The 25,894-nt window shown below is 39.4% G+C and overlaps 1 protein-coding gene across 3 annotated transcripts in view; it reads right to left on the bottom strand.

Moving 5' to 3' along the window:
* Positions 1 to 2,069: 2,069 nt before the first annotated feature.
* The window catches only part of SYNRG (synergin gamma), a 63,316-nt gene continuing 39,491 nt past the window's right edge, over positions 2,070 to 25,894 (bottom strand). For all 3 annotated transcript variants that reach the window (XM_072137159.1, XM_072137158.1, XM_072137157.1), the window contains exons 13-19: positions 14,461 to 15,003; positions 14,050 to 14,207; positions 12,621 to 12,674; positions 9,905 to 10,001; positions 8,532 to 8,680; positions 4,670 to 4,780; positions 2,070 to 2,582 (exon numbers count right to left, since the gene is read on the bottom strand). In XM_072137159.1, coding sequence (XP_071993260.1) covers positions 2,451 to 2,582; positions 4,670 to 4,780; positions 8,532 to 8,680; positions 9,905 to 10,001; positions 12,621 to 12,674; positions 14,050 to 14,207; positions 14,461 to 15,003 — 1,244 coding nt within the window. In that variant the 3' untranslated portion in view covers positions 2,070 to 2,450. The remainder of the gene's footprint in view (positions 2,583 to 4,669; positions 4,781 to 8,531; positions 8,681 to 9,904; positions 10,002 to 12,620; positions 12,675 to 14,049; positions 14,208 to 14,460; positions 15,004 to 25,894) is intronic.

Here is a 25,894-nt window from a genome sequence, read left to right on the forward strand (position 1 = left end):
GAGCCAAAAGAGTTCTGCAAAGTGTTACCAGATCCTATTCGTGCAGCAATTTTACAGGCTGGTAAAGCTTGCAGAAGAACTTCCATCTTCTACAGTGTGCTAAAACTTCCTCTGCTATAGTGAGATTATATCAGACAGAAAGAACGGGGAAGTGCTGAGGGAGAATGGGGGAAGATTACACAGTGATCTATGAGTAAGTGCCACCTATTTATCTTGCTTCATTTTGATGTTGGATTTTCTTTAAAGGGGTATTCCCACTAAATATACTTAGGATAACATATTCTCTCATTCACTGTTATTAACAAAAATACAGCATTTCAGATATAGGGGCACATTTGCTTACAAATTCAGACAGTTCACTAAAAGTGCATTGTCCATTTATAATGCAGTGTGCGGCGAATCACTAAGATCGTGCGCCAGAAATCATGAATGTGAATGTGTAGTTTCCACGCACTGGTCTGATAGAGTTCACAATCTTTTTTTCTGGTGCACCTGTAACATAGGGTGTGTGACTCAATTTGAAAGTTAAATACAGCGCTCGCTCTGAATCAGTCGGACCGTCCGACATCACGCCCCCTAATTTGTGTCGCATGGAAGCCAGCCCAGCTTTGCCACAAAAGGGTCGTGTGCGCCACAATCGCAGCGCAGACACTCTGTACACTGCAAGACTCTCTGACTCATGCCCCAGCAAGGAGAAGTGTGCAGAGACAAAAGCTGCAAACAGATAAGGTCTTTATCCGGAAAGGGAGGTATATAGCGGAGCTGTGTTGTAGGGTGTTATAGGGGAATTAGCACAGCTAAGAGTGTTATTGTGTTTTATATACATCTCTCTTTTTCTATGTGTCAGATACTAGTAGAATGTTCAGAAGCTAAATAAAAGTGTAGATAAACCTTGTACCCTGATAATCTAAGAACTCTGTCAACACATAGCATCTCATTGCACAAAGGAATCATGCAGTGTCTGCTTAGAGAGTCCCTGCCCACAATATTATCTAAAACAGCAATACAAATGAGAAAGATTGTAAAATAAGAGGGTTAAAAATGATCTTTATTGTGTAAACATCACTAGGGTATAAAATTTAAGAACTTTCTTTCACGGGCAAACTCCTATAAGTACCAAGTTTGATCAGATTAGAAATTGTTGCCCATTTTATATCAATATAAAAATGATTTTGGATCAAGGGACATTTGTGGCTAAGAAACTAAAAAAACCTTTAGTAATCTACTGAGTTTAGCAAGTTAATAAGAACTATTAATATCAAAATTTGTCTCATTAAAAGGTTAATTTAAATGTGAAGGGTCACAGTGCAAAATTTGCACATATATGTATTAGACTAATGCATTATGTGCTACTGATGGCAGATCTTTCAACATCTGCATTTTTATTGACTGCGATTCACATCTTGTTGTATACTTATTGAATGTAGCTTGATATATATAGGCTATACTATTTTAAAAAAAACTTAACATTGTGTAGTGGAACATGTGACTTATATTGAAAAAAGAGCAATATCTTCCTCTAGAGCTACACAACATTTTATTGAAAATCATGATTGTAATTTACATTCCCACTTATTCTTATAATAAGAATAACATGGACGTGTAGCCACCCGATGACAGCGTGTGCTCGGGCAGAGTGCATGGACCCATCTCTACCCGTGCTGTTGCACAGGAACCTCAAGTTAGAAAAGGAGCAGTGGGAGTACCATAGGCAAACACAAAGTCTATTTTTCAATATAACTAGCGGTCCTGTGTGGGAGGCTGATGCTGGGCATTCCATTAGTGGGGCAGGGGGAACTTCTGGGCATTTCATTAGTGGGGTAGGGCGTGCTGGACATTTCATTAGTGGCGGGAGGCTTCTGGGCAAATCATTAGTGGGGGAGGCTGTTGTGTATTTCATTGTGGGAAAGGCTGTGACCAATGCATTTTCCATCCTAGGTTTATACTCAAGTCAATACTTTTTCCCAGTTTTTGTGGTAAAAATAGGTGGGTTGGCTTGAGTATACTTGAGTATATGCAGTAATATAGTCCAGGTGAAGGTTAGCAACGAAAGACAAGAGACTAGAAGCTAATTTTCAACTGTCTGGTCCAAATGTTATCTATTTTAATGGAAATGTTGACCTCCTATAGAAGCTGTACATTCCTGCAATGTTATAACACAACGCAATTTCACTACAGAGCAGCAATAACTTAGTAGTAGATGTTTTTCAATAAATAAAATGAGACAATAAAATGTTTACAACACAAATATAATTCAGAAATAAAAGGAATGTGGTGAAACTGGCAGTGCTTATTAGGCAACTTCCCTACATCACTTACAGAATTCTTCACGTGTTCTTTATATCTAGTTTTGGTGTTATTTCAAGCTAGAGGAAGAATAAATAATAGTTTCCCACAAGGTAGTGTCTAGTCATAACTCTGCCAGGTATCCTTAAAACAGTCACTATAAATTACAGTAAGTCTGGCAATAAAAGGCCAGGGGGTTTAGGTTCAACGCAGTTAATCCAGAAATTTGCACAGCTTGAATGATACTGATGGCCGCCATAGGAGAGTTTAAAATGATCGGTGTCTGAATTAAATGCCTGTGAAAACAAAGCACAAATAAAAACCATGATAAAAAGCATGTAAAATAACAGCATTTTAGCAATTTTCTTTTTTTATTACTGTTCTCCATCTACTTTTCTTTACCTTCTGTTTAGTTATTCGTTAATATCATTGTGATACTGCTTAAAGGAAATCCATCAGGATTTCACAATTCTAACTCATCTCTATGAACCTTTTAATATTTTCTAAAATGTAGATGGTTTAAATAGTTTATTTTAGGCTGCATTTATCCGAACGTAAGGGGGACATATGTACAACTGCAAACTTGCGGCCATAAATACTTCCCCCATAGACAGCAATGGTCATAGTGAGCAACACAAGTGTAGCATCGTACTACTCCGTACGCCATTCATCTCTCCAACGCGAGTCTCCGGACGTATACCCGTCCCACTATGTTTGTGCGTATTCGCCATTATTTATATGCTAATTAGCTGCAGAGGATACTTAGGGCGTCAAGTAGCCTCTGTGAACTTCGGGGGGTAAGGCTGCTGCACATCCTGTGTTGCCCTGCAGATCCGCCTCCCTGTGTGTCCATGCAACCCAAATACCACTGCACCAAGGCAGGCCGTGCTGCTACACTCACAGGCGGCATAAACATGCAGGGAGGTGGATCTAGAGGCATACCTGGGGTGTGGACTAACCTTAGGCCCTGAGTAACCTCTGCAGCTAATAAGTACATAAATAAAATAAAGTATTAAAACAAATAGACTACATTTTAGAAAATAATAAAAGGTGTATAGGGATGAATTAATTTTGGGGAATCTACCATCTGGATCTACTAAGTAAATAGATTCCTGATGGTAGATTTCCTTTAAAATAGCACAATAGAACTACCCACCGTTGAGATTCAAGAATTGTCTTTTGTTTTAATCCCTTGAGTGGGATACTACTTGTTTTGTATCTCTCTACATAAATCCACGACTGAATGCAAATTAAAGGGTTTTTTTCATTTCAGCAAATTAATGTTATTGTTTGTATAAAGAAATGCTATACAATTTTCCAATATACTTTCTGTATCAATACCTCAAGGTTTTAGATCTCTGCTTGCTGTCTTTCTATAGAAAGCTTCATTATTTATTTCCAGTGGACAGAAGTTTCACCATGATCACACAGGTGACCAGTTTATTATAACCCACAGCTCTGATTACTCTCTGTGATACTGACGAGCCAGTCCACTGAAAATAAACATAGAAGCTTTCTATAGAATGCCAGCAAGCAGAGATGTAAAAAAAAAAAACAATGAGGAATCGATACAGACAGTATATTGGAAAAATATATATTTTTTCATCATGCAAACAATAACAATTTGCTGAAATGAGAATACTGTATATACTCAAGCATATGCTGACCCAAATATAAGCCGAGGCACCTAATATTACCACAAAAAAAAAAAAAAAAGAGGGAAAACGTAACTAATTACTGGGGGAGGCTGTATACAGTGATTACTGGGGGAGGCTGTATACAGTGATTACTGGGGGAGACTGTAGACAGTGATTACTGGGGGAGGCTGTATACAGTGATTACTGGGGGAGGCTGTATACAGTGATTACTGGGGGAGGCTGTATATAGTGATTGATGGGTGAGCTGTATATAGTGATTACTGGGGTGGCTCTATATAGTTATTGCTGGGGAGTGTTATATAGCGAAAAAAAACTAAAACGCACTTTAGGTACCTGCAGAATCAGGTACAGAACTCCTGTGTTTACACTGCAGTCTCACTGCTGACCTGCCGACCTTCCTGCTTGATGATCCATATGCACTCCCCCCCCTCCCCCCGAAAAACTCGGTTTATACTCAAGTATACACGGTAAGCCTTTAAATTAACAATACATTTTATTCTGTTTTAGACGTGGCCACTGTGTTACACTATTCTATGGCTCAGTGGTAAGAGTAAGCATTTTAAAAAAAATGTATAGTGATCTGCAATTTATTGTAAACTATAGACTAATAATGGGGGAGGTTTATCAGAAGTGTCAGCGAAAAACTATTCATTGTTTTATCTTTCACTTTTATGCATATATTTATTATGATAAAATGTTCTTGCCTACCAAGTCTATCTACATACCTTGCTTCGAGAGTCCACATTTAGCAAACATACACCACATGCTAATTCTTGAGCATTTTTTATTCCTGGTCTTAGCATGCAAGAAGCAAAATCCAACGCACTTTCATCAGGCTGCAGGAAAATAAAAACACATTTACAGACACATTTTACAATATCTGATCTTTTTTTTTTCTTTTTTAAAGAGAACATTTCACCCCAAAAAGCCCCTCACCAAATGTGCCTCCCATAATCCTTTCCCTAGCCCCTTTCTATATCTGCAATTTTTTTTTAAATTTATGGTTGGAAAGTTTATTTTAACAGATCCGAACTCTTACCAAATAAGAGGTCGGATCCTCGAATCCCCTGAACTAGAAGTCAGCCTTATTCAGGACGACACACCCCCTCACAATATTTGCGATGCTGCCTGCTTCTCCTACAGGTCCCTGCTGACAGATTTCTTGCTCAGGGGGTACGAGGATCCAATCTCTTATTTGGTAAGAGTTCGGATCTGTTAAAACAAACTTTCCAAACATAAATAGAAAAAAAAAATTGCAGATATAGAAAGGGGCTAGGGAAAGGATTATGGGGGTGCACATTTGGTGGGGGACAGGTCCTCTTTAATGTTTTAGGCCTGTGTATTTTTTGTACATGCCATCATTTTCCCTCACCCAATGCTTCCCCATCTTATATTGGATGTCTTTTGGAGTAATTGGGCCTACATTGAGTCACATTGTGTTGGAAAACAGGGAAAACAAGAAAAAAAAAAAGTAGCATAACAGACCCAAAAAATGTGAACAACGGGGTATATTGTGCACTTCAGAGAATGAGACAGCCAGAGAACTTGTTGCTCTTGCAACAGGCGTGAAGGCAGCTGCTGGATCACGAATAGATATGAGGAGATCAGTAAGAACAGTTGGTGAACTGGAAATAAGACGCTGCTACAGTTGATGACACAATATGATTATGTGTACACAATGGGGAGAATTTATTAAAAGCACTCACGGCAGAATTCTGCTCTAAATTGCCTTGCACCACATTTAACAAGGCTTTTAGAAATTGTATAAGTAAACACTCAGGAACCAAAAACCCAGGAATAGTGTTTAGCGTACTCGAACTGAAAACCTCCAAACTGGCTTAAGCTCAACATCCCCACTGTTAATGCCCGCGATTGGTGGGTTCACAGTTGCCAGCGGCATTTAAATTGCTGTGGTCCTGCGCTGCCATTTTTGGGAGGATTGTTGCTCGCTGATGGCTGTAAGTTATTTCCAGCGCATGCGTGGCCACAACAAACATTTAACCGGTTAATACCCACGATTTGTGCCAGAACTGCATGGTTAATGGTAGGGGGTTCCGGCCTGGACCCGAACATATCTTTAAAATTCGCTTCAGGCAAACCCAAATTTTAATGCTCTGCTCATCACTACCCAGGAACACATAACATTCCTCTGAAACACCCCTCTGCCCCCCATGTTGTTGACCAATTCCCTCAAGCCTTCCCAACCTCCCTTGAAGTGTTTGGTAGCTGTACCATGAAATGTAACAAAATATCTTCACCAGTGATTGAATCTCCTCTGATGTATAATATTTTTCTATAAAGCCTCTTCTTAAATAAATGCTCAACGCCTCTCTGCCTCAGTTTTGTCATATAGCGGCAACTTGGTTGTGGGTTGGAGCCAATATCTTAACATGCATTTCTTTGCCACCAATATAATCACATATATTAATTTCTTGATTATGATGCAATTTTCTTCCGAGGTTATAGGAATGAAATGGAATAGCAATAGTAATTGCTGTTAGAGGGATCATTCCCTGACAAAGTTGTTTTAGGGAATCTTATCTCTCCTGACCGTCCCTGACCGCCTTGCTCTTTCAACGACCGCCTCTCTCAGAAGTGTATGACAGCAGAACCGCTGTAGTTGCCCATGGCAACCATTTAGTGCACAAGTTTCATTTTTGCACAGCCGTTTATAAAATTATAGCTGATCTGTGATTGGTTTCCATGGGCAATTGGAACAGTTTTACCATAGATATTTCTGATAAATCTCCCCCCATCTCCGTATCCCTATACATTTTACCTCACACATAAGCTGTCTTATACTCATTGCTTATAGTAATCAAAGCTCAGAGGTCATAATGACCAATGGCAATACAGCAACCAATCACTGTTTAGTAAACTGTTGGCAAGCGCAGGGTGAAAATTGGGACTAAAAACCTAGTCTATGACATTCCCGGAGTCCCAGAGAACAGATGTGCAAAATTTGGTGACTATAAACGCGATGGTGCAGCTTCCTTTCTTGTCTATGATGCAATTTTCTTCCGAGGTTATAGGAATGAAATGGAACAGCATAGCAGTTGCTGATACAGAGATCATTCCCTGCCAAAGTTGCTTTAGGAAGTCTTGTTTCTCTCCCTATTACTGAGAGATTTGCAGGCACACCCAAATAGCATGATAAAAATCAGCCCCATCAAGGTTACAATTAGGGCATTTATGCAAGTAGATACCTGGTGCTGTGTTGTAGAAAAAGTTAGGCATATGTCGCCCTATGCATCAAATTTATAATGTACTAGCTGTAGATCCCGGTGCTGCCTGGGATAGGAAATAACTGCTCTTTGCTATAACAAAATAGAACAGGTTTACTAAAATGATTTTATATGTATCTATCTCTGCGACCGTCCGTCCGTCCCTCCCTCCCTCTCGGCGACCGTCTGTCCCTCCCTCTCGGCGACCGGCCGTCCGTCCCTCCCTCCCTCTCGGCGACCGGCCGTCCGTCCCTCCCTCTCGGCGACCGGCCGTCCGTCCCTCCCTCTCTCTCTCTCGGCGACCGTCCGTCCGTCCCTCCCTCTCTCTCGGCGACCGTCGAGTAAAAACTGTTTTATATTATGCTTTACTGTGTCTATGGGAACCTGGGCACCACATATCTTATATTTTAATGCCCTATTTAAATATCAGTTCTATTTATTAAAGGAATAACCCTATACATTTAAATACACTATTTGGGGGATAGTTATCATAAGTCTGTTAGAGTAGAACTGTTCTAGTTGCCCAAGGCAACCAATGGGAGCTTAGCTTTCATTTCCCCATAGCGGATTCTAAAATTAAAGCTAATTGGTTTCCATTGGCAACTAGAACAATTTTACCATAGAAACTTGATGATAAACCCGACCTTTAAGTTTATATATCTCTCACTAGCAGATATGAAATTAGAATAAACCTTTGGTCAAATAAGTTTACCAAAACTGTTTATATTTGCCAAATGTCAGAATAGTGGGAGCGAGAATTTTTAAGGCATTTTTACACTTTACATAAAGTTACTTGTAATGTGTGGGGGGCAGGATATTAGGTAATTTATCAATACATATTCAAGTCCCAAGTTAGAAATGTCTTTTACCTCATCAGCAGACATTTCTTGTCCCTAAAATAGCCCAAGGTGTAGTGTCATGTGATCTTAACTGACCATGACCAATTGTCCTTCCAAGACCTTATGACAGTATTCATAATACAGGCTAAAGGTACTGATCATGGACCGTAAGTATCACATGATAGATGAGATAAAATACATTTTTGAACCACTTTACATTTCAAGAAATTGGTGCTCAATGTTTAATAGATGTCAACTGGTAAGTTACCTGATATCCTAGGCCCCACACTTATAAACACATTTATATGAAAAAAAAAATCTTTCCTCTCCTGGGACAGAAATTTATATATACACACACAGTATATTTTTGTTTATTCACATCCAAAGTTGAAAAGGATGTGGAGATTGTATGAAAAGCTGAACTTTCTTAGCTACATTGTTCGGGCATAAGCACTGCAAGCAATTTCTATATGAACTTTGAATATAAATTTCTAGGTTATAGAATAAAAAGATAATATACTTACCATTAAGGAGGCTAGTGACATGAAACCTATTAGATTGTTCCATAGTTTGTCAATATCTTTTAACAACAATTGCAGTTTCTCACTGCACACAGCAGTGGACTTTATACCCAATTCGACTCTCTTAGTTACCCTGTACACTTCAATCACACCTGGATAAAAGTAAAACAGCAATATGAATAGGAAGTCATTGGATTGGAGGACTTTACGTAACCACAGCATGCAATTGGCTAACAACGACTGGAAAATGCCTAAGCTCAGGACAGGTGTAAGGAAAAACAAAACTAAAATAGAGCCACTCAGCTGATGGTACCTTTGAATGGACAGGAAGATATGTCAATGGAAACGGGAGCAGGAACAGGATAAGTACAATTTATACCCCATTTTATGCGAGTCATGTTTGTTATGGATTGCCAAAAGCACTGCTGGAGGAATGCAATTGTGTGACGTTCATCTGATAACTGTAGTACTGCCAGATAGTGCTGCCGGAATACCATACCAGATATTCTTGGTTTCCAATAAGAAAAATTAAGTTCAGCAACCAGAAAACTGCTTTGGCTTGCACTTTCCTCGTGGGCTCACAGTGGGATCCATGTCGGTCCGATTGTGTGACTGTGTTCTGGAATGACCTTGAATAATGTATCTAAGTTTGAAAGTCATCCTGGACTTTTTTCCTCTGTTTGCAAGTGTTCTGACAAGGCGCTTTGAGTGTGACCGTGTATCATTGGATATGGAACATTGAATATGGTGTGCAACCTCTTTTTGAGTTTTCTGCTTTGTTTTATGGTTAGAGCAAATATTCTTGGCTTCCATGTAAACCTATATTACCTGTTCACTGCCAGTTATAGTGAAGATACCTAGCTGGTTACCCAATAAAACCAGCCTTCTGCCTTATTCCATGTTTAAATCGTAACACGAGATACACACAAAATGATGCAAGGTTATTGTCAACCAAGTGGTAGGCAATAACCATGTATCACACTCATTTTGAGAATAGGCCTTCCAGGATGGTGCCACAGAAGTGACTGGAGTATGTTTAACAATATATTGCAGTGGACATACAATTTCCCAGTTCACTAATTTATCAGAGGTTCCACTAAATGATCCCCAATGATCACCACAACCCCTTTAAGGCACAGCATTCCAAAACACAGAGCCACTATCTGCCCGTCTGCAGATGGTAGCTCTGTGTATGTATTTTTGAATGCTTTGCCTTAAAGGGGTTGTGGTGATCATTGGGGAAAATTTAGTAGAACCTAACAGCAGGCAGGCACCATCTCCATCAGTTTTTCTCTGGATTAAGATTTCCTTTAAAAATACAATTAATGTTTCAATAATATGGCAATAAGCTTAGAGAATTTCTTTTGAAACCATACCTAACAAATATTCCATTCCGTGAGCAGACTGGATAACTTCAGTACAAACAGAGGAACTGCTGATTCCATTAAGAGCATCATTAGCCTTCTTAATAACCTAAGAAACCACAAACAGCATGAGCGTATATCTGCATATATGCGTACCATTACATTATTCAAATAGATATACCCATAGGCAGGCAGGCAATTGAGTAAAGAATTTATTTGTTCAGAATCAGGGGAATAGGCACTTTGTAACTTGCCTAGTTTTGAAAGGAAAAATTTAGATATTTATAATGTAGGTGTATTAAAACATTTCTCAACTTATAAGAACATCAATAGACGATGCATATGTGCCAAGATCTGTGTAGGCATCTGAATATGCCATCATATATATTTATGTATAATTTTGAAAATTGAACAACTCAACTCTTTTCTTGGAGAGTACGGATTGTACAGTAAATACTGAAGAAAAAAGGACATCCACCATATGCTGCTGCGGTATGGTGGACAAAACAGCAATTTAAAGGGATGTCCGTATTACCCATTGAAATTATTGTGGCAGTATGCTACCTGTAGGAAAATGGTACGGTTAGCATTTGGCAGTTTTCATACTTTGAATTTGTTGATGGATAGGCAGCTTAATAGTGCTGTGGGAACTGCGATATGACTTCTCTAAACACATGTTTTCAGACGGTCCTACAGATAGGTTCTTAAAGTTTGTTAAGTTGAAGTTGGAACTAATATATTTTGTTACTCCAAACTATTTTTTGTCCCTGTGGTAATAGGATTTTCAAAATTTTGGGTCGTCATGGGAGTACGGATTAACAATAAATTTTCATAGCAAAGTTCAGTACATTACCAATATCCAAAGAGCTTTACCAGAGGTTACAGAGGGTCTTTCTGTAACTAAGGGCTGCAGGCTATATACTAGGTGGCAGGGGCTGCAGGTTATATATTCAGGGGGCAGGGGCTGCAGGTTATATATTCAGGGGGCAGGGGCTGCTGGACATATATTCAGGGGGCAGGGGCTGCTGGACATATACTGGGGACAAGGGGCTTCTGGTTTTATACTTGGTTGGCTTATACTCGAATATATACGGTACATGTTTTTTTTCTTTGTAATTTTTTTTAGATTACTACTTTAAACTGAACAAACTTTTACTAAAATATGTACAGAACAAAGCCAGAACATCGATGGAAAGAAGAGGACCTGCCAGGGACTTGAGTATAAGCAGAGTTAGGTTTTTTGCAGCACAATTTCGTATTATACACTATTTATACGGTAATTAATAAAATTATCCTAGCAAGTTAAAGTGTAACCGTCATTTCAAAAAACTTTTCATATGTTGTAGGGCAGGTAATTTTAAGCACTTTTGCAATTGGATTACTTACCCGAATCTTGCTCCTTCCTCTTGTATTCTGCAGACTTCCCCTAGATGTCAGCAATCTCACATATGTCTGTTACTATGGACATTCCGTCTTCATAAAGAAGCTGAGACTACAGAAGGAGAGACATGCCCCCATCCCTGCACCCAGCTGATTAGCTCATATCTCACTGCCCCAGCGCTCAGTCATGTGCAGGGAGAAGCCATAACTAATGTAGTGCCCAAACACCTACACTTCTCTCTCCTCAGCTTTCCTACACTTGTGTATAAACACATAATCCACACAGACAGAAACTGCAGCCCCCCTCCCCTCCCCCATCACCTCACACAAGGAAGTGGCAGGAGACAATCTCCAAGTCTCCAAGCTGTGCCCTCATGTGCTGTCCCCTCATGTGCTGTGCTGGAGTGTTACATAGATAGATAGTTACTTACATAGATAGATATGAGAGATAGATATAGACACATACATAGATAGGTATGATATAGATATGATATACATAGATGGCTAGGAGATAGAAAGATATTAGTTAGAGGATAGATATGAGTAGATAATAGATAGATAGATATGAGATAGATAGATATGGGCTAAGTAGATAGATATGAGATGGATGGATACTGTGTCATTGGTCAGTAGTGCGCCTTGTGATGAGGTGACAGGAGGCAGGTCCCGCCCCTCCATCTTGCTGATTGTAGTTTTTTTGAGAGCTGGAAACCATGGTTGCTATGGGCCAAAAAAAGGTACTAAATGAGAACCGAGAGGCAAAATACTTTTAGGAATAATTCCCAGGGACACCTGGAGCAGAATTATGTATTTTAGTTTTTTTTTTGCTCAGAATGACGGTTTCACTCCCACATGTCATGAAACAACATAGTAAAACATGTTATGTTATGTAAAGCTTTTCCAAAGACATCATCATTTAAAGAAGCGCAAAACAGAACTGCAAATATTCACCAAATCAGTAAGGCACCAATGACTCTCAGTCAAGGTCGGCTCCAGGTTTCAGTAAGCCCCTGGAGGACAGAGTCTCAGTGGCCCCCTTTGCAGTGAACTTAAATGGTGGCTTTAAAAATTAAGAAACTAAAACAGTGTCCTGTTCCCTAAAATATTCCCTGGTTGATCATCCGAAACAGTCCCTTCATGGTTATTTTATAGACGGCCCCACTCACCCAATGGATTCCTTATGTACAGCTTTAACTGGGGCCATGCACTTGCTCAGGTATGCCCAGTGTTGGTGCTGGCCCTGGTCTCAGTCACAAAGGGATTAACCTTTACACAGATGGTCTATGTATAAACAGGGTGGATTTAGCATTTTTTGGACATGGAAAACAGGAAAAAAACAGACACTTACTTGTAAGGCACTCTCCAAACACCGCTGCCATTCATATGCATATCTTTCACTTTCCTAAACAATTAAAAAGACACAGATATTGTTCATAGCAGGTTTTAAATGTTACATTTCATGCACCTTAAGCACTTAAGACTCAGGTTACATAGACTGCAAGTGACCCCTATAAACTTTTTTTTTCAGGCAGTCACTGGGTTACATACAGGAGTTGTTCTTTAGGTTTGTTCATAACCCCTTCCCGCCGCAGCCCTTTTTTGTTTTTCCGGTTTCATTTTTCACTACCCACCTTTGAAAATCTGGTGGTATTTAATATTCCATGCCGTGTACTGGGAAGTGGAAAAAAAATTCCAAATGCAGTGAAATTGGTGAAAAAACGCATTTGCCCAGTTTTCTTGTGGGCTTGGATTTTTTTGGATTTCACTGTGCGCCCCAAATGACATGTCTACTTTATTCTTTGGGTGGGTACGATTACGGAGATACTAAAATTTTATAATGTTTCCATACATTCATAAAATTTAAAACCTCCTGTCCAAATTTTTTTTTTAATTTTGCCATCTTCTGGCACTAATAACATTTCTATACTTACGGTGTATCGCACATTGTAATGAAATGGTTAAAACGAGACAGCCTGGGTCTCCAGAAGAAAATTTTGTCTGGTGTGAAACTTACAAAATATATAAGTGCCAACTTTACAGGTATTCCCACAATGACAAGATTTTTAAATATTCTCAGGATAACCAAATAACACACTCTAATTCACTGTTATTAAAAAAAAAAAATACAGCATTTGACAGGTATAATTCCAACCGGTCTATCAGTCCTGGTGTACACAATTTTGGTTGCCCAGGGATCCAACCATAAATCTTCTACCTTCTAGACAGCTTCTCCTGTCTGCCCCTGCATTATAAGTGGAGCTCACACACGGACACTTTCTGCCGGCAAGCAGCAGTGTGCACAGACTTGCTCTACGAGCAAGATAAGAGCTTTATATAGCAGGGGAAGGAGTTATAGCAGAGCCGACAGTCTGTGTTATAGCCGAGTTATAGTATAGCTCACGGTGTGTGTTAGAAGACTGCCATGTCATGGATCTCATCATCTCTGATCTGTCGCATCTCTCCTTTTCTATGTGTTAGAAACTAGTGAATGTTCAGAAACAAAATAAAAGTGTAAATAAACCAGTACCCTGATAATGTAAGAACATTGTCAGCACACAGCATCTCACAGAACAGAGGAATCATGTAGATACAGTGGAATTGTGCACTGAACATCACTGAGTTATTGGAGCCAAAACATCAATAAAATTGTAAGGTATCCGGGTTAAAAATCATCTTTTTGCGTAAACATGAACTTTCGTTGACGGGCAACCACTATAATAAAAAAACTAACAGAACCTGCCATGTATCTAACCTGGGCATTGCCTGTATATACACACCTCCACTTCTCCTGTAAGGTCCTTGTACTTGTCCCTGATGACTGGTAAAGTGGGTTTCTCAGTAACAGTATGAGAGCGGTCTCTAAAAGGTTGCTCCATAGCAGAGGGGATTCGGCTTATTTCTTTATCTCCTAGACTGTGGCTCCTCTTATGAGACCCTGTAAAGACAAATGTCGGGAAAATGAACACACACCTGCAGGCTGGTTATCACTCCCTGCTCAAAAATAAGATTTTTATGATAAGGGTAAAATAAAAATAAACTAAGTTCATATTGATCATAAATATGTTCATGCAAGCAAGAGGCTACACAAAGTTTTCACCCTGTAAAACTACAGCAAAAATATTAAATACTTTTTCCAAGCATACAGACATTTTTCCATCTTTTGAACTCCAAGCATGAATTCCACATACCTTGTGCACAAAGATCCAAAGTTTCAAGCTCTGTCTTAATCATTTCTTCACTTGATTTCATTTTCCCTTGAGAAGTAGCCAACAGAAAGTCAAATTTACTTATTTTTGGTTTTTCACTTTGGAATTCTCCAAAGTCGTCATTGCTTCGAAGTTCTGCCACAACAGTAGCATCTGTCACGTTAATGGTGTCCACGCTAGGTCCCATTGCAAATGATGAAATAAGACTGCTTAAGGTGTCATTGTTTACTTTTTCTGCTCGTCTTTCTAAGCTTCCAGTCTCATGTAAGCCATCGTCTGAAACCTGGATATCACTAGAAAAGGTGGTTACCTTTGATATGGTGGTCATAGTGAGATTTTCGGTACTTCCAAAGGAGGTTTCCTTTTTTGCAAACAAAGCTGTAGAAGAGGCAGCACTGTGATCAGGGCTGAAAAAAAAGTCGGCCTGTTTTTCGGCTGTGTGTACGTTGTCCTTCTCTGACCAGTCAGAAACTGTCAAACTGCTTAGTAGGGAGCAATTGTTGTCATTCGGGCCTTTAAAATCATCTACATTCAAAATGACAAAAAAAAACAAAAAAACAATGTGTAGGATAGTGCTAACATTATGTAAAATTCCTGCCATCTACAACATATACCTAAGTTTTCTAATAATGCTTATACCAACACTTAGAGAACTATAAAGGGTCGTCGCTTCCTGTGGATATGACATATAGGGGCCAAATGAACACAAGAATTGAAGTCCCAAGTGCCTATGTGAATGGAAATGTACACTCTTCACTAGTGCTCCATTCCAAATAATAACACAAAAGTGAATCACAGTGGTCACAATTTTTATGAGTTTGTAAGTTTTGGCGTTCGGAGCCCAAAAATAATAAAAATATGTTATTCTATGGCAGGGAAATTTGTTAAGTCTGTGGGACAACCCACTTTAAAATAATAACAAATCTACAAGAAAAACAGGACTAAATCTCAACACTTTACTCAGATCTAGAATGTTCCAGAAATCAGTATACCAATGTGTGCACATAAGAGAAAATGCTTTCTTGTCATCATGTGGCGTGCAATCTTCCTTACATAGAGCGTCTTTGTAACTCTACAACTTAGTGAGACAGTTCTGTGAGCTTAGTAGTGAATGAGAGATTGTTATAATAGTAGAGGAAGAAGCCTTTTCATCTAAATACTGTATATACTTGAGTATAAGCCGACCCAATTATAAGCCGAGGCCCCTAATTTTACCACAAAAACCTGGTAAAACCTATATTTTTTTTACTCGAGTATAAGCCGAGTTTGGGGTTTAGCACATTTTTTTTTGTGCTGAAAAACTAGGCTTATACTCGAGTATATAGCCTTATACTCGAGTATATTGCAGAGTTTCTTGCTACAAGTAAATTATTTCATATGGGAATAGAATGAAGCAGGTAGTCCCATCTTGCTTAAAGACTTCCAGATTTGCACAGAAAAAGTTCTGCCAGTCATAAAAAAAAATCTAATATATTTATCCCTGTGGAAATGTAATTTAAATGAAGGCTTTTTCTGGGATTTATACAAATTACCTTTCCTTAAGATTGGACAACATTAAATTGACGATCTGACATCCAGCACCCCCTCTGATCACATAGCAGGAGATATGGCACTGCGAACTACACAGTTAAAAGAATTAAAAGCCAACAGCTCCATACAACGTGCAGTGGCTGAGCTAGCGCAATTCAGTTTCTATTCAAGTTCCTGTGACGAGATGAAGCGTGGGGGTGCCAGTTAAGAGAATCCTATGCCATCTTAACTACCAATGTAAACAACATATTTTATGTTTGTGCCTTTTAAGACAATTTGTAATAGGCCTAAAGAAGAGAAAATGTGAAGAGAAAAAGTGGCATGGTTTAAGATGGGCTACAGCCCAACGCTTTAGTGCAACATATACCAAAACAGGTGGCCATGAGAAGAGAAACCTGTATGTAACAAGTCTTGCCAATTGTGGCAAATCTCTTGGTATCAGCCACTGTAATACATGTCTATTATAGTATAAAGTATAAAATGGAAAATGTTAATAAATTATGCCCATACTCAGTATGGACACAGGTAACAGTTTTAATTTCTGCAATAGAGATCACCCTTATGTCATAATATGGGGAATAGTCAAAGAATATTATTAGAGTTATCCTTTGACTTTTAGTGCTCCTGATTTTTAAATGGAGCTTGATATACTGTATATACTCGTGTATAAGCAGAGTTTTTCAGCACAAAAAATGTGCTGAAAAACCTCACCTTGGCTTATACACGAGTCAAAAAAACAAAAAAAAAAACAAAAAAAACTTATATATCGCCCTCCAGTGGCCCCGATGCTCATCTCGGCTCCCCGATGTCGGGGCTGCACCTCTTCTGTCTTCCCTGCGGCTTATCTTCTTTCTTCTGTAACAGCCGGCACAGACACGGCCATGTTATCTGATGGCCGGCGCCTACTATGAAGTCATCAGTGGCCGCATCATAGTACGCATAGCCGCGTCTCTGCCGGATGTTACAGAAGACCGAAGAGGAGCCGCACTGAGCATCAGGGCCGCCGGAGGGTAAGTTTTTTTTTTTTTTTTTTTTAAGTGCTGGATGGATTCCCAGAGCCCCTCAGTGCTCTGCCTTCACAGGCTGTTATAATAGGAGCAAAGCAGGTCTCTCCTCCTCTTCCTGCTGCCGTTAGATTATGCAGGCAGAGGGAGGAGGGAGAGAGTAGGAAGAGGGTGAGAAATGTTTTGCTCATTGTAACAGCCTGTGAATGTGCTACACATTCTGGTAACATGTATGTTGTGGTAAAATGTACACTTGATTCTGATGGAAGATTTTCTTTAAGTCATGGTAAATAGTTTTAACAGGTTTATCAATACCAATCAGGGGACAGGGTACAATGAGATTTTTTAGGTATTACTCAAGACTTTTCACTTATAAAAAGACTGTCCACATGTCAAAATTAACATTTTGACTTATCCTTGGTATAATACCATAGGCAACATGTGAATACTGAAAGAATAAAAACACCAGTAAAGCACTCAAGGTAGCTTAACATCTATAGCAATTTATTTATGAGCCAGAAAGAAATACACACATGAGAACTAAATTCAGCAACTAATGCAGTGGAGGAACCAAAGCTCCTCCAATACCAATACTGTTTGGTGATAGCAGCTGTAGTGAACATAATTCACTAGTGTCTCTATTAAGAAACAATAAATATAGGACTAGAAACAAGATTCAGAAATGTGGAAAAAGTACACATGGGTACAAAATTCCCTTTCCTCAAACATTTTCAATATAAAAGCATCAATGCCAAAAATTTTTTAGAGATACAAAAAAACAAGGAAAACACATCTGCCCCACTAACAGAAGAAAGCACAGAACATTATTAAATAAACAGTAAATTCTCTTGAAATACACAAATATAATACAGAGCAATGGCATTTCCTCCAGTAACAACCAATGAAATCAAGTTTCATTACAGGGCGAGAAATACAAATACTGATCATGGCAATTCACATTTTGTCCTTACAGAATCCATGAAAATTCCAAAATAAAGCCAAAAATAAAGAAACAAAAAAGGCACACAACGTATACTCAAAAAGAGAACATAAATAAATATTATGAAAAAAAGGTGAATAAACCATTCAGCAAACTCAAAGTGTAAAAGATAAGAAAAAAAAAATTAAAATAGTAATACAGGACAACCTTGGGGTTAAAGCACATTTACAGATGGCACTTGTTTGCTTGGATGTTACGGTTTCAGTTATGTTAATGTGCGGGAAAAAAAAAAAGAAAAAAAAAAGTTCCCCATTTATTTACTTATATACTCTGAGAACAAAATAAAGGCCTAATTTAGATTAAATATGAAAAAAAAAAACTGCAGTTCAAAGCATCCAAATCCATAGGGACAACCAACAAACAGGATTGGGGCAGATTTTTAAATAGTGCACAGGCCCCATATAAGTGTCTGATGCAGGATGATAAATCTGTTGTAGTTTAAGTCTATCTGTAATAATCTGTCTATTAGTTGGGTTGGCTTATTTTATGGCAGAAAACTTGGACAAAGCATTATTTTTGTTACACTGCGCTTTTTTTGGCGTGGAGTTACCCTTTTCATATGCTATGTAGATCTAGTCGCAGGATTACCTGAAAATCCTTTATAAACGTGGTATACACAGTTTTTATATGACATTTTTTGTAGACAAATTAATAAATCTCTCTAGTTGCGTTTACCAAAAGCAACTTTTTCTTAGTTACTTTGCTGCTGGATGTAGATATTGTGGAGGTCTGTCACAAATGGATACAATTGTAGACAACTCCACACTTAAGATCAACTTCTTCCAAAGTCTTTAAAGAACCTTTAAAGTAGAGTCTGGGCAACTCCTTCACATAAGAGGTTATGTTGCGGCTTTTTACACAAGCACTGCTCCAGGCTGTGCAGACCCTCTCTATCCCTCCTATTCAGAATTTCAGATGCTGCCAGGGTTGTATTAAAGACAGGAAGGAAAGATCATATGGGGGAGATCTACTGTGCCAGTTTTCTAGGCAGAGAAGGCATGTAACAACCACCCTTTCAGTTTTGTGGGTCAAGAGAGCTTGAACGCCATGGCCCAGCTTATTTACTATAGATTTTGCTGGAAAACTGCTAAAAACTATACCCAAGGTCTCTTAGTAAATCTGGGTAGCAGAAAGCTTGCAGGAGGAATACTAAGACAGATGTTCAAAACAGCAACAATCTCCCCGAAACTGTGTGTGTAGGGGTAGTGAGCTTGTACAAGATCTACATGAGTGGGCACAAGAGTATAGCTCCCACTATAGAGAGACTTGAGGGAAATAACATATTCCTCAGTCCCACTGAAAACAGAAGAAGAAACCTCTTTCTCAATGCATACACGAACAGTCAAATTACTTTAGGGGGAGATTTATCGCCGATCTGCTAGGGAGATGAGTGCACAGTTCTACGAGTTATACTCTTAATAAATTAGGCGCACCTCATACACACCTAAGCAAGGTGAAAGTATACATTTGAGCTAAAATAATTACGTCATTTTCTGGTGTAAATTATAGTAAATCTGTAGAGTCAATGAATATCCCTCCTCTCCTGCTAAGACTTTGACTTAGGTTATTTGAGGTTCTGTAGATTGTCCAAGAACCTAATAAATTGATATACAGCCTTCCCACAAAACTAAAGATAAGCCTTTAATGTGTCACAGCCATAGCTTCAGGGCATAATAACTTGCATTCTGCATCTCTTCAGGCTCTTTCTTAAAGGGGTTAGCTATGTATAGCAAACTTTAACAGTGCAAGTTTATAACTCTATAATAGTAAAAACAGATGATTCACCCATATTATACTTTTGCTTCCGACAGATGGTGGGGGTCGTGTAGCCATTACTGTCTGCATGCCCCTCTCATCATAACTTCCATATAAAGGCCCCTTTCACAATTGCCGTGTGGGGATGTATATCCGACCCCAAACCCAGATCAGGCTATAGGTGCCAGCGGTGGTACGGTGCCATACCGTACCATGCACAGGGACACGATAGAGCAGTGATGGCTAACCTATGGCACTGGTGCCAGAGGTGGCACTCAGAGCCCATTCTGTGGGCACTCAGGCCATCACCAGAGATGACTCCAGGTATCTTCCTGCAGTCACAGACAGCCCAGGACTTGCTGTGCAGAGGTATTTTAAAGTGACAGGACTACCTGGGACTATTTTCTGCTTTATTGGTGCCTCAGAGTGCTGGTATCAATGAAAACTGTGACAGAGAAGGGAGTATAAATCACACATTAAATTTCTTTGTTGGCACTTTGCGATAAATAAGCTGGTCTTTGTTGTAGTTTGGGCACTCGGTCTCTAAAAGGTTTGCCATCACTGCGATAGAGCATGCTCTATCTTTCCATATGTTTATGGCAAGGCACCATGCTTTGTTATGGTCAGGGGAGGGGTGAGTAATGCGCTGCCCTATGCTATGGCAAGCAAGCATACTTTAGGTGTGAAAGTAGCCTTAGGCCTTATGAACTTGAACGTATGACAGCAGCCGTATATGCGACTGTATGTACGTGTAGCACATGGCCCCAATTATTACATGGGCGAGATATGGTCATCTATTTTCATGGCCTGATTGTGCAACGTACCATACCGAGAGAAAAATAAATAAAAATAAATAGAGCATGTACTATTTATTATTTCTGTTATGTACTCACGATAGAAACATATAAGGGTTGCGTATAGTTGAGCACCATATGCTGCCGTATATATGTGCAGTATCTAATGAGAAAACAACCAGTGGGAGGTGCATTCTGTCAGCCAGCCAATAGTCAGCCATCCATCTATTATTTGCCAGTCCACCGTATTTTATACGGCTACAGTGCCATACAAGTGAAAAACTTTGTTATTTTTACAGCCAAAAATACAGCTGTATATACATAACAGGAAAATAAAAATAAAAACATACAGTCGTAAGCATGAGGCCGCGGTTGGAAGCCAGTAGGACACAGTCCAGAGCCCTGCTGCAAGAGGGTCATGTTACTTGTGGCTCCAGATGGTGAACAGCAAACTAACAGGGTAAGTATAATAGGGGTGTACTACAAGTGGCCAACCCCTTTAACCCCCTAGGGCTCAGGGTGCGATATATTGGACACAGAGCTGATGACGGTTCAGCTCGAGATCTGAGCCTAACTGGCATCGGGAAATACAGGGTGCTGGCTGTAACTAACAGCCGACACCCCAGTATAACACCCGCAGTTGGAGTGGGCTCTGATCATGGGCGTTTAACTTATCAAATGCTGTGGTCAGCACGACCGCGGCATTTAAACTGCCTTTGGGGGGGGGGGGTGTCTTTCCCCCACGATCAAACCCCCCCTGCTGTCTTCGGGGGGCGCCGATTGTTTTCCTGGCAGCCCCGAGGTCCGATCAAGACCCTAGGGCTGCCTGTAAGATGACGTCTAAGAAGTCATCTTAAAAGGCACACTGTCAGCCTTCGCATGTGCGCAGGTTGACACATCTAATATCCTGCACTACATCAGTATTGCAGAATATTATCATGAACAAGCAATGCGTTTGTTCATGTCCCATGGTGGAAATAATAAAAAAAGTTAAAAAAAAAAAAGTTTTCAATAAAAAAATAAAAAGTAATCAATAAAAATGCCCATAATTCCCATAACATATATAAAGACATTTAACAAAAAAAAAAAAAAAAAAAAAAGTCTAAATCATAACAAACCCCACATATATAGTATCACCGCATCTGTAACAACCCGTACAATAAAAGTAAATAATTAATTATTGAACCCACACAATGAACGCCATTAAAAAAAAAATTATTATTTTTAAACTATTGAATCCCACAAAAAAAATTCAATAAAAAGTGAAAAACAAAATACCACATATGTACTCCAGACTGATACTGTTGCAAATTACAACATGTCCTGCAAAAAACAAGCCAGATTTCGTAAAATGTAAGAAAAAATACTCCCATAATCGTATAGACCCACAGAATAAAAATTACATTATTATTAGGCTATATGGTGCACACACACACAAAAAAAAAACAAAAAAAAAAACAAAAAAACACAACATCCAGTACAGAATTGATGCTTTCTACTCCTGCCCTCAAAAAAGTTCCTAAATTTTCAACAATACCAACCCCAAAATGGTAACACTGGAAAAAGCATCTCATCCCGCAAAAAAAAAAAAAAAAAAAAAAAAAAAAAAAAAAAAAAAGAAGTCATCACATGGCCCAAATAAGGGAGAAACTAGAATTCTGTAGCCTTTATAGCCAAAAGGGAGCCAATGATAAGTACAACATGTGAGGAAAAAAACAAACAAACAAACAAGCAAACAATCTCAAAATAGTTTTGATAAGTAACAGTGTTCAAAAGTTATAACAATATAAAGCGACGCATGTCAGAACACAAAAAAATGGGGCTGAGCTTTAAGGACCCAACCAGTTTGTAGCTTAAAGAGAACCCGTCATGCAAAATAACCCCCCTAAACTAAATATATTTTCATAAACTGCCATTAGAGAGCATTGCCTCTATCCCTTCATTATCCCTCTACATGCCTGTAAACCTAAGCAATGAGGTCCTAAAGCTGTATGCAAATGACCTGTGAAATGTCCAATGAAGCATTAGCATATTCAAGCTGTCCACTCTATTCATGCGTGGGAGGCACAGCCGCACCCCCAGTGCTTGAGGGGTTGGGTGGTTCTGCGGTAGCAGCCTACTTCACTCTGCCCTTCCTTTACCACTACTAACTTCCTGTCATGCGCACTGAGCAGGAAGGAGAGGGAGGAGTGGTGTGGAGTATGGGTGAGGAGGTACAGGCACACAGGTTGCTGCTGCTATAGTACAATATATGGACAAAATGCATTAACTATAAAACACTGGAGGAAATAAAACAGCCATTTGTGATAAATAAAAGGGAAAGGGGAAAAAAATTATATATATTAGTGGCTTTAAAAGTGCAAGTAGATAAGCAGCAAAGGAAAAATCTAAATAATTCCAACCAACCAAACAGCATCAGGATCAAGTAAAACACAGAATTTCAATGTGTCCGCTTCAAAAGTTCAATCAGGGCCGGCACTAGCACCCAGGCAAGTTCCGGGGCGCACTAGTGCTGGAAGGGCCCACTTGAGGCGGGGAAGGTGTGTGCCATTGATATAATGATCATGCAGAAAGTGGTTTTCTCTGCATCATCAGTGGCCGTCTTGCAGCCTTGCACCAGGCTCTTGTAGGGGCCCACGGCCAAGCCTCCCGATGTGTTTTTTTTTTTTTACAGAGCACTGCCCTTCAGCCATCAGCGCTGTTCGGGGTCGGGCTTCAGCCTTATCAGATACACGGAGGAGCCTCCATACAGACTGGAGGCAGAATGCAACATGTGCTGAACTTGTCATCTCCATCCACTGCAGTGTGATGTATGGTGACCCTGTCTGAGGAGGCTCCAGAGGACAGCATGATAGGGTTAAGTTTGTCATGCCCACTTTCTGCCCCCAGCCATTTTATCTGTGCCACCTGTTCCACCACTTTTGACCTACTGTCCCTTTCCCACTTCCAACCACCTAACTATATTTGCCAGGTCACCTTGCTTTCCAACTACCTTGTTTCCCTGAAAATAAGACAGTGTCTTATATTAATGTTGCTCCTAAAGAGTCACTAGGTCTTATTTTCAGGGGATGTTTAATTTTCCATGAACAAGAATTCACATTTATTGTTGAACAAAAAAAAAAAAAAAAAAAAAACACAACTTCTCCAACATCCTTATAACCCCCACACTCAATCATTTTGCCCAATCTCTCAAGTTTAGCAATAGCACTTAAATGACCCTTTCTTTTCTAGGTAGTTGCTTGTATTACATATGCAGTGCAACAGTCAGTCAGTGATTTTATCCCATGAATTCTTCACCCATGGCATAACCTCTCTCAGCATCTAAAAGATCTAATGATAATGTATGGTGTGGGGTGAGCCAATGGCTGCTGCTAGGTCTTATCTTTAAGGGAGGCCTTATAGATCTAAGCTTGAACAAAATTGTACTAGGTCTTATTTATTTTCAGGGATGTCCTATTTTAGGGGAAACAGGGTATGTCCTTTCTGCCTTTAAAACCCCTGAAGAGCGTTCACACAAAAGCCCACATTTATTATTGTGTCTGCGCCAGTTTTGTGTCAGACTTTGCACTAGAAAGAACGTGACACCTCTTGTTCATGTATTTATAAAGAGTCTGCGCCAGTTTGTTGCGGCTGCTCTGTGTTCCACACATCTCAAAAGTCTGCACATGAAAGGACATTCTGGTTCAGAGTTGGACAGTGCGACACCTTTATTACTGCGACATGACAGAATTGTTCTATGCTCTCTGTTACAGGAGCATAGAAAAAGTTGTTGACACTAACCGACCTGTGCAGGTGGCGCCAGATTCATGGAGACCGTGCGCCAGTTTTGATGAATCTGCAGCACTAGTGAGGAAACAGGACAAAGTACAAGCTGCACTACTTTTGATAAATGTGGTCCACAGTATTTTGGGCATGCGTTTGGACGTATATGTAACACCACATGTGTTTTAGAAGTGTATGCAGCAGTGAAAGTCTGAACACAGCTGTTTTTTATTTAAATAGGGTTGTTTTGGTATCAAGCACCTTCAGTTCTCAAAGTCCTTCAAAATGAATGGGACAGTTGCAGAAATTTCAAATAAGAAATCCCTGGCATTAAAATTTCACTTTCAAATTTGCCCTATCCATACCACATTTCATTACTGAAGTAAAACTGAAGTCCCCAACTTTAAAGAAAATCTAGCATTAAAATAAGGGACTCATACATCCAGGAACTGCAACTTTGGTAATCTTCTTAACCCCTTAACGCCCTGGCCCTTTTTAGTTTTTCACTTCCATTTTTCCATCATCACTTTCAAAAATCTATAACTTTTTTATTTTTCTACATAAAGAGCTCTGTGACGCCTTATTTTCTGCTAAACAAATTGCTCTTCATATTTCAATATTCCATGCGGTGTACTGGGGAAAAAAAAATCCAAATGCAGTGAAAAAAAAAAAAAAAAAAATCGGGAAAACACGCATTTGCACCGTTTTCTTGTGGGCTTGGATTTTACGCCCCAAAATGACATTTCTACTTTATTCTTTGGGTCGGTACGATTACAGAGATACCGGAAGCTGTGGGTGGTGTCATTTTTTGTGACTTTTTCTTTCCTATAATTTTTGGGACTGTGCGACCTTTTGATCACTTTTTATAGATGATTTTTTAAATATTTTTCAAAATGGCAAGTGCTATTGACTTTGGGCGCTATTTTCCATTACGGGGTTAAAACGCTGTGAAAAACAGTTATTATATTTTGATCGGGCATTTTCAGACGCGGCTTTACCCAATGTGTTTATGATATTTTTTAATGTTTATTAATATTTAGATCAGTTCTAGGGAAAGGGGGGTGATATGAATTTTTAATTACACTTTTTAAACTTTTTTTTTTACTTTTACCATTTTTTAGACTACCTAGGGTACTTTGACCCTAGGTCAGTGGTGGCGAACCTATGGCACGGTTGCCTAAGGTGGCACTCAGAGCCCTTTCTGTGGGCACCCAGGCCTTCACCCCACCACAGAGTTTGCCAGATAGCACTCAAGGCTTTCTCCTGTGGTCCAATGCAGCCCAAGATGTGCCATGCTCAGTGCTATTTTAAAGTGACATCCTTGGCTGCCAGGACTACAGGAGGAGCCAGAAGGTGTGCATAGAGATGGATTGTCATTGGAGCTCCTGCTCCAGGGTCCACTTCAGGGGACCCAGGAGGGAAGTTTCAATCTAATTTTCTTCATCATCTTTTTATTGTATTGGTGAACTCAGGACGCCAATACAAAAAAAAAAAAAAAAACCTGTGATACAGCTTGGATCAATAAGTTACTGCTTAAATTGTCATGTTGGCATTTTGCGACATATAAGTGG

This window comes from Engystomops pustulosus, chromosome 2, assembly GCF_040894005.1.
Source record: "Engystomops pustulosus chromosome 2, aEngPut4.maternal, whole genome shotgun sequence".
Classification (NCBI taxonomy): Eukaryota; Metazoa; Chordata; class Amphibia; order Anura; family Leptodactylidae; genus Engystomops; species Engystomops pustulosus.